The 10,486-nt window shown below is 34.6% G+C and overlaps 1 protein-coding gene across 1 annotated transcript; it reads right to left on the reverse strand.

Annotated features, from left to right (window-relative positions):
• On the reverse strand, window positions 1–7,289 carry LOC107659625 (uncharacterized). The gene is made up of 7 exons (XM_016448641.1): window positions 7,146–7,289; window positions 6,264–6,335; window positions 5,722–6,051; window positions 3,397–3,521; window positions 1,509–1,674; window positions 589–726; window positions 1–154 (listed from the first exon to the last, which is right to left on the reverse strand). The coding sequence occupies exons 1-7, from the start codon at window positions 7,189–7,191 to the stop codon at window positions 96–98; spliced, it is 936 nt and encodes a 311-aa protein (XP_016304127.1). The 5' UTR covers window positions 7,192–7,289; the 3' UTR covers window positions 1–95.
• Between the last annotated feature and the right edge of the window lie 3,197 nt (window positions 7,290–10,486).

Raw genomic sequence — 10,486 nt, forward strand, 5'->3', positions numbered from 1 at the left:
TTATTTTCAAATAAAATAAAAGTCTTAACTCCTTTTCACAGTGCAAAATGGTTGATTTTCAAACTCTATTAATGTGTACTGACTATGAACTACTGCTATTGGTCATCTCTGTTCAATTGCTGCATCGTATCACACTCTGTATTTGTTTCACCACCTATAATAAAACAAAGAAAAGAATCACAAGAGTTACAAGGAGACAGATACGCAAATAGTGCTGATCTACATGTAATGTTAATGCTACAGCTACACAAACCCAAAGAAACTTACAAAAAAGGCTGCAAAATAAACACTGACAATTATCTTATGTTTCATTTCCTTTTGGGGTGTTTTTATGTAAGATATATAATAAGAAATAAGCTGTTGATAGGTTAATTTCTGAAACTCTGGCTCTGTGACTAATGAAGCATTGACCTGTTTGTTTACGCATTTAATGCTGAGTCAGAACAGATGGAATCCAATTGAAAAAAACTTCTCATTAATTTACCACCTGAGTCAAGAAATCTCTAGCTTCCCCCTATTAACCAAACATTTTCAGGTGTCAGGTTGACATATTCAATTTCATGCTTGAATTACACTCATTTTACTTACTCTTTTTGCATGGCCAACATACTTCAAACCAACCCATCTTGATCCCAATACAGATTCCGATTCCGATCACGATTAAGATCACAACAATGACTGCCAACACTGGACCAGCTGTCTGCCACTGTGAACTCGGGGGGAGCTCTGTAATAGATCAGCAAAGATTCCTGCTATTGAAGACATATGTTGACAGAGGCAGATCGACATTTTAATTGATTCCTAATGCCTATATATGCATGAACATTTATATGAGGCTTTTCGTAAGACTGCAGTACCCGGTCCTATCTCTGCCAGTGATCACTAGTGAAATCTAGTGAAAATCGTGCTCATTTCGAAGTACTCTAATGTCACCATTGTTGATGACTGTTGATTTGATAATACACATCCAACTCAAAGTTGTCCATCCTCCAGGGGTAGACTGACGCACAAAGGAATCTTTCATTGTGTCGCATTGAAATATCCTGACATTTTTTGTAATAGTTCACCCAAAAATGTAAATTATGTAATCATTTTCTCAACCTCTTGTCATTCTAAACCTATAAGACTTACTTTCTTCTGGCAAACAAAAAGAAGCTCAAATGTTCTTTTATGTTCCACAGAAGAAGGGAAGTAATACCTAGTTGGAATGACATGAGGGTGCATAAATAATGACAGGCATTTAATGTTTTAGGTGAAATATCCTGTAAGCTAGCAACTGTCATTTACACCTTAATAATAATAATGCTGAGAAATTGTGATTGCACTGTTGACTGTACAATTAACAATACATTTTTGTTTGCATTAATACAAAATAAGGTGTGAATTTGAGCATTTAAACTGTTCTCTGTATGGTAGGGTAAACATAAAAAAAATGATAATTTGATAATTGTAGAACCCAACAGATTCATAAAAAAACAATACATGATAGAAAAGTTTGAGCCACTCACCACTAACTGCAATATGGAATTTCCTGTGTAAGATCATGCTGCTGTTGTTGATCTCCAGATCATAGTCTCCAGAGTGTTCAGTTTGGATGTTTCTGATGGTGAGGTCTCCAGTATGATCATTCAGTCTGATCATGTTTTCCCATCTAGCATCAGTAGTGCCATTTAATCCATTAACTTGCTCGAGACCATCGACGGTTCCGAGGTTTGTAAGTTTACATTTACTGAATGATTTTACTATCAAAGTCTTAATTAATATAGACTTACAATATGTCATTCGACAGTTTAAAGGCTCAGGATTCTAAATCTATGATCGTGATATTATAACAATAGTATCGTTTTCATTTGTATTAGGAGTTCGTATAAATACACGCAACATTGAAACGGGGAGTTCTGAGCTGTTTTTGTCCAGTGACGATGACAGATAAACTCAATCATGCAAACATCGGTGTAGTGTTCATGATAACTATCCGAAACCAAAAATCAGTTAGAGTTTTAGTTTAAAATGTAGAAATTTAAGACAAATAGTGATGTGACGTTTGTTTTGATTAAGTAATATTTCTCGAGGGAGAATTACATTTCTTTTTTATTGTACATCAAATTTTGCACTCTGATGTTGTTTCAGTAATAAAACCCTATATTATCATATTTGTTAGAGTCTTACGAACAGAATAACCCTGCCCTCAGCGTTTTTTCTGCAGCACTGATTGGTCAGAGATTCAAAACACTCTAACAGTGTAACCTCCAAAAATGCCCAACCCAATCTTCACTGTGCACAGTCAGTCAATGTAACGCTTGCTCAATTTTTGATGGGTGTAAAATGCAGCCAACAAATGATTACAGAGAATTATATGGATTGTTAAATTCTTCAGTTAGCCATATGTAGATTTTTAAGCATAGAATTTGTAATTGAGAATCTTAATGTTTTTATTCTTTCTGAATGTACCTTGTGTAATTCATAGGCCACTGGCATCATAAAAAAAATATATAAAATTGTAGTAACTGTATTCTAACAGGTTTTTCACGCACTCCCCTCATCTTCAATTGGTTAGTAAAACATTTAGTCCTGCCCTAATCTCACTCCAATGGTTGAGTCAATGTTGCTTTGTCAAGCTGATTGTGATGCTCAAACAGGTTTTGAGAACAGCGCAATGCCATTTTTTTTCCTTTTTCAGTAATATCTATGAATGTCTCACTTAGACATGACTCTGCTTATTAAACTGGGAGATAAAAAAAGAGAATTTAACACTGAGAACACATCGCTTTTAATTCTTAAAGTCAATGTGAAACAAATTTTGCAACCCATTTTATTGCAACTGATTTTTATCCAATTTGGTGCATTGCTAAGTGAAATAGTATATCCAATGAGGGAAAAAAATGAGACACAACCTGATTTTATACATCAGAATTGATTAGATGGTAAAAAGTGGGTGTTCCATGTGAAAATTTGAGCCTGAACTGAATGTGAGCTTAAAATACTTGTATTAAGTGCACTTCTTAAAAGTTGCATTCTTCAAGAAGAAAAGCTTAGATGAACCTAATTTTCAGTGGCTCCATCTTCTAATTTGATGTATAACTTGGTCAGAATTGTGGCTTTGACTTCATTGCTTTTTAAGTTGCTCTGACATATTTTCATTTATTTATTCCTAAATATCTTTCATGTAAATAAATTAACTATTACTTGTCAAAATATTTAAGCTTCTCTTAATTTATGTCTACATTGCAATAATAATTTTGGATACTTGAGCAACAAACTCTTAACTATCATCTTTCTAAAGAGCCCTCAGTTATGTCTGTAGTCCAGAGGGTTCATGAACTGTGACTGTTTTAGTTTGTGTAGGTCAGGTTTGGGTTTGAGCTCAACTAGCGGGGGTGACTGTTAACAGGTTAAGCGAGCGATGAGGGTGCCTTGATCTCCAGACTTCCACAGTATCTGATCATCTCCCTGTATTTTAGTAACACCAGTGTGTAGAGTGACAGAATCTCCCTCCATCAGCGACACTGACTGCACATCATCTGTCACAGCAACAAACACATGAACAATTTTTGGAAAGAGATTAAGTTCAAATTGCTTTGAGTAATTTCCACATTTGTACTTGTATATACTAATTGGTGAACATTACCATACTGCGTGGCTGGATTGCACTGAGTCTATTAACTCTCTCGTCCTATACCTATTCATCTTTTGGATTGGCTTTTCATACATATGTAATGTGAAAAGTTACAATTACCTGAACTGAAAATTGCTATAAAATAAATCTCTGAAATCTTATTTAGAATGTATTTCTGGTATTAAAGTTAGTTTTAAAGTTCTATTCTACCCGATAATATTATTTGTATTACAATTTGTCTATTACAAGTTTTGCTCAGAATAAGCACACTGTACTCTGAATGTCTTTGCCATTTGCTGTTTTTATTTTTAACTATTTATTTTACAGATGAAAAATCCAAATCAATCTATAAAGGTGACACCTGATCATTTCGCAGTACCTAAGCTGTTCTCAAACAATTACAGGTGCACTAAGCGATTCCCGAGAAACACTGAATATAGTCTTGAATGAACGGAATGAATTAATTGACGCCTTCATTGCTCCTTCCCCAAAATGCACAAACACGTAATGAGAGTGTGGATGTCTCTTTAACAAGAATTGTAAACATGAACGTGTATACAAGCAAGAGTCTGTACACATCACAGACAAATACTGACACACAAAACTGTCCTGTTACTATTGATAACCAGTGTTGGGCAGTAACTAGTGTAACTTATTACTAATACGATTTCAGTTACCATCCCTAAAACAGCTCCTTACTTAGTTACTTTTTATGCCTCAACCCCTACTGATTTGAAGTCCAACAATCCAATAATTCCTAGATTTATTTTCATAATTTTCATGACTTGACAGGCACATGAAGCCACCAGTGCAGCAGGCAAGCTTGGAATATGGAAAAGCTTGCATTCAGGGGATGGAAATATTGCAATTACATTGATTTTGTAAGGAGAAAAGATATTTATGGCATTAGTTTACTCTAGCATTGCATGGCTTGCCCAGCCACATCTCTCTAATCTTGATATAAATTGTATTAGAAAACAAAACATTTTAATATATACTTCTGTTATTTCTTTTGATAAAATGCATCATGAAATATAATCGTATATGGTTATCAGAGAAATTATAGCTACAATTAGCTTCAAGCTACACAATTAATGATAATAATACAACACTTTTACTTAAACGTCACTATCAATCACTATCAAATGAGCGCTTGTAATAACTTCTTCTAAAACGTTACTAACAATATATTTCTGCCTCATCATCTGGCCAAAATCCACACTGGATTGCAGTCAGAATTTAGTGGGGAAGATTCGCAATTACAACTTCTGTGGGGCATGAAAGAAAAGTAATGTATCTAGTAGTGTACCCAATTACAGTTGCCAGAAATAATAATAACTAAAGTAATAATATTACTTTTGAAAGTAGTAACTAGTAAAGAGTAATAAATTACATTTTCTGAGTAACGAGCCCAAAACTGTTGATAAGATTGCAACTACAGCATATCTTGGTTCTGTGAAGCATAGTAAAACCAGTGTTACTCACATATTGAGCAGAAACTATGCAATCTCTGCATCTGTTTTCAGGCCTTCCTGCTTAGGTCTCTTCAGTGCTGTAAACTTTTCCAATATTAATGCACTCCCTAAAGCTTTTGCCTGATCATAAGCCTTCTTTTTCCAGTGATATTCCCCTGACCTTTTCTCTTTTGTAATGTCTCTCAGCCATCTCTCTATCTACAGTCTTTCTTAAAATCTCTAGGGCTGCCGTGACTAAAGATTTTCCTAGTCGACCGTTAGTCGTTCATTTAAGCCATTAGTTAATTGGTCAGGAGAGAAGTATCAAACCATAATAAGGAGCATTTAAAAGATAAATAAAGCTCTCAGTGTGCGCATAAACCTTGTCACAATGACACTGCATCACATAAACTTTTCTGAGATCAGAACACTAACAAATTAGGCTAAATAATCTATAATGTAAATAACAACCTTAGAAATAAACACAAGTTGTCGGGCAGAAGTGAGCTTTGTGTCTTGCTCACAATTTAGACAACTACTGCCGATTGGCTACAAGTGTTTTGGTGTACGGTCCGGTCCGGAAATCGCATACTGCACCTTAAATCTATAGGTAATGATCAGTTTACAATTATTATAAGACAAATTACTCACCACGGACAGTAACACTGAATTTCTTCGATATCTCAGTTGTGCTCTTGATCTTTAGTTGATAAAGTCCAGTGTGTTCAGTTCTGATGTTTCTGATGGTGAGAGATCCAGTCTGTTTGTCCAGCTCCAGTCTGTCTCTGAATCTCTCATTAACATTGTCAGAGAAAATTCCAGCTGCTTCATTCATGTTAGCTATGATAGAGTTATCATCTCCAAACATCCACAGTATGGTATCATCTCTCTTTATTTCAGTAACATTAGTGTTTAAAGTGACAGAATCTCCCTCCATCACTATCACCGTCTTCACCCCATCTGCCACAGCAACAAACACATCTGTAGAACAAACAGGAGCAGTATTGCAAAGAGAAATTGTTAATATTTGTGCTGTCTATTATTATTATTATTAATGTTTTTTTTTTCACAAACAAATTTACTGTATAACTAAATTTCAACCATAGCCCCTGCATGGAAGGCATAAATAGGCCTAGGCCTATAAGGCGTTATCCATTATAACTAGTAAAAATTAAAGGGAAGAGAAAACGTACTCATGCCAGAATACTGTTCTATCCTTGCCATGTTGTATTCATCACTGGTTTTGACATGACCAGATGGAGAAACTGGAAAACACAAGAAAATAAAAATAAACAAGAACTGATTTGTTTCTTTTCACAGCTTCAGATATCAGCTTTTGCTATAAATATGATAATGCATTATTATTATAGACACTTTTATACAAACTTTGATTTTTTTTTCTTTAGTATATCCTGCTGAAACAGTAAACAATACGTTTTCACTAGCAAAATTCATATTATTACACCAGCTCAAACAACAGTGCTGTCCATTTAAGGAAAAATGTGTGTGGATTTTACAGTGGTGACTCAACAGTACATAGCGGAAAGAAGCAAAATATGTCATATTACATTAAGCCTAAACATAAAACCACATTAAAAACATTAAAAAATAATGTATATATGCATGTCTCAAACTTGAATAGGCTAATGTTTTCACATTTATCTCATACAAATAAACTGAGTAAACTGTGTGTGCACATTAGTGTCAAGTACAAAGAGTGCTACTGACAAAAACCTACACCACGACCAGAGTGAATTATTTATTCATTAAACAGACGCTTGTATCCACAAATGACGCGCAGATTATTACAGGCCGTCAGCGCCCTCTAGTGTCTAAAATCACCAAACACACATACATACACAACTACCTTACCCTCGAAATACGCTTACATTGGTGCGGTGTGATTTATCACAACAACGTCTATTTGTTGAAAAGTAATACACGTTTGTATGTATTAAAACACTGGAGATATTAACGTTAGAAGATATCAGCAAATGTTCTGTTTCTGGCTTATATTGAAACCGAAAGTGTTGAATATTAATAAAACTAGCCTAATAAAAATAAAGGCGACTTACCGTCCACGAGTAATAAAACCCAACAAATGAAGGAAAGGTTCCTCATACTTATAAGTCGCTTCTGACCGCATCTAAACTGAATGACTGCCGTGATTCAGTGTTCTGATACTGGACTCGTCTCAAACTGACAAAGTCACGTGATTTCCGCGAAAGCGGATGCGTTACGTCATACCATTTCGAAGCGTCTCAACGTGAACCTGGACTGGGTCAAAAGGTCAAACATATTCATACAGAGAGACTTGTTCATGGTATAAAATTTTCCGCGAAAGCGGATGCGTTACGTCATACCATTTCGAAGCGTCTCAACGTGAACCTGGACTGGGTCAAGAGGTCAAACATATTCATACAGAGAGACTTGTTCATGGTATAAAATAGGTTTTTAGTAGGGTTTTTAGTAGGATGTAGGCTACTTACTGTATCAGAAAAGCTCATACTCTGTCTACACAAACCAAGAGCCCATAGACACGTTTGTCATGTTTTATAAAAACATTTTTGTCATTGTATAATGTGGATAAAATTAATTGTATATAATTTCTGTATTTTAAATCCTATATTGAAGGAAATATTAGAGTGAATAATGATTTGAGAGTCTCCTTCACAGTTTATTTTGTGTATTTTGTGCTCTTATTCAACATGTTGACATTTGTTTTTGTACTCCATTCAATTTTGTTTCAAATACCACAGTTGTCTTTTTAACTGTCAGTTTAATTTCTTTATTTTCTATTCTCCAGCTCACCTAGCCATTCCTGTCTTTATCACTCTCCTCAAAATCCTTCATCATCATCATCAGATAGCTCACTGAAAAATAAGAACTCTTGTCATAATTTATTTACCCTCATGTAATCTTAACCTGCATTTTTCTACATCTTTCTTCCTTTCTTTTGTCTATGGAACATAACATATGTTATTTTAAAGAATGTTGGCAAGTGGTTTAGTAGTACATGTGGTGTGTTGGTGACCTTCGTGGTTCTTAGCACAGTTGCACAGCTCTCATGAGAACCACAGAATAAAAATGACAACTCTCTTTCTATGAAACATAACATTTGATTATATGATTCAAATTACAAAACAAATACATATTTATTCTCTAGAAGCTGGGCTAAATGAGTAAACACTGCATTCCTGACACGGGTCAGACCCTCGGTCACCTCTCAGATACCACATACAGACATTGCTTGTAACATAAATACCGGAATAGATGCACTAGTTTTAAGAAAACTATGCTAACTTGTTCATTAAATAATAAAAGAGGGGGAGATTGGAAATCCACCCCTTCACTGTATATTTATGTGACAATGTATTGCAATTCAATAGTGGCAAAAGAGATGATTAAAATAGCTAAATAAAAAGTCTACCAGTGAGAGCAAAAGCATGAACTTCAAATGAAGAGGAAATAAGGTCCATTCACACATCAATTGTCAAAGCTTTACTGTATTACGTACAGAGTATAATGTACCAACTACAATATACTTAGATGTTTCTTTAATATTGTTCAAGACAACACTGTATGTGCATTATCAGACAGATGGACATATGACTGATTTAAAGGGATCATGACCAGAGAAATTCCCTAGATCTTTTGACATACAAAGGGTCATTGTACTATAAAACATACTGTGAGTTTCAGAACTCAAAACTTTTTTGTGAGTCTAAAAACAGCGTATGTTTAAGCCAATCTGCCAAAATGACAGGTTGTGGAATGTGCCACTTTATGATGTAATAGTGTGGCTAAACACCGCCCCCTCAGAAGAAGATCAACTCCTGCTTCTGCATCACTGCCTGTTTAGCCCTGCCCACCGTTCTGCACATGAAGTGTGTATCATTTGAAATCTGAATTAAATACAATCCTATGGCTGCCGCCCGGTGCTCACCTCCTGTCATTTTTATAAAGTTGAACATTTCTCAAATTTTAGACGCCCGACCGCTCTCAAGACTTTCTCCGTCCATATGATGTAATAGTGTGGCTAAACACCGCCCCCTCAGAAGAAGATCAACTCCTGCTTCTGCATCACTGCCTGTTTAGCCCTGCCCACCGTTCTGCACATGAAGTGTGTATATTCTATGGATGACTTCAGTAAATGGTCAATGTAATCATCATATACTACAGTTGGAAAAATTAGATTTTCGACCAAAGTAATCTTAGCCTTTCTATTTAACAGACTTTTTTTTTTTACCCAGCCAGTGACCCTGAAAGCATCCAAACTGCATTTGAAATCTGAATTAAATACAATCCTATGGCTGCCGCCTGGTGCTCACCTCCTGTCATTTTTATAAAGTTGAGCATTTCTCAAATTTTAGACGCCCGACCGCTCTCAAGACTTTCTCCGTCCAAAAGATGAGAAATGCTCGCAACTTTAATGATTTGGAGCTTCTTTTGCAGTTTATTTCTTGTCTTTTCTTTTCTTTTAAACTATATTATTTATAGAAAAAAGACTATCTGAGCAAACCACAAATGTTTTTAAAACAGGACACAGCCAAGAGGCAAAGCATTTCAAATAAAAGTAACATTTTTATTAGACTATTTATTATTTTATATAATATTTAATTAAATATTATGGGAAAAAAAAAAAATATATATGTATATATATATATAATTATATACAGGGTTTGAAATTAACACCCGCCAACCCGCCAAATGCGGGTAAAAATCAGCTGGGCATCTAGCTTATATATATATATATATAATAATAATTATTATTATTATTTTATTTGATTTTTTTCCTAATATTTAATTAAATATTATATAAACGTTTAAATGGTCTCTCTCTATATATATAAGATTGCTGTGATCCAGCTTCAAGAAACAACATCTTAGATTTGTCTCAACTTCTTTAGAAATATCCTTTAGTGGTCTATCTTTTTAATTATCTGACAATATTACCTTAAAAACCACAATAAATTCCTTGTGTGTCTGCGCACACTTGGCGAATAAAGATAATTGCAGAGGCGGACAGCAACTAAGTACATTTACTTGAGTATTGTACTTAAGTACACTTTTTGAGTATCTGTACTTTACTTGAGTATTATTTTTTCTGGGAACTTATGACTTTAACTTCACTACATTTGAAAGATTTTTATTCTCTAAAACGTGACTTTCTTTTTTCAGACAGTTTATCAGTAATCAATCTTGGGACTACATGAAGTGATTTCCCAGCATTTTTTTAGCACTGGCCAGTTCCAAATGTGAACTGTCCTGCACATTTTATTTTTATTCTTATTTTTTTATCTGACTTTTTCCATACCTATATTTATATATAATTTTTTTGTGTTTGTATTCTTTAATAATTGCACTGTCCATGGAGCGGACCTGACTTACATTTCACTGCTGGTCATATATTCTC

Source organism: Sinocyclocheilus anshuiensis, unplaced genomic scaffold (assembly GCF_001515605.1).
Source record: "Sinocyclocheilus anshuiensis isolate Anshui unplaced genomic scaffold, SAMN03320099.WGS_v1.1 scaffold1361, whole genome shotgun sequence".
Classification (NCBI taxonomy): domain Eukaryota; kingdom Metazoa; phylum Chordata; class Actinopteri; order Cypriniformes; family Cyprinidae; genus Sinocyclocheilus; species Sinocyclocheilus anshuiensis.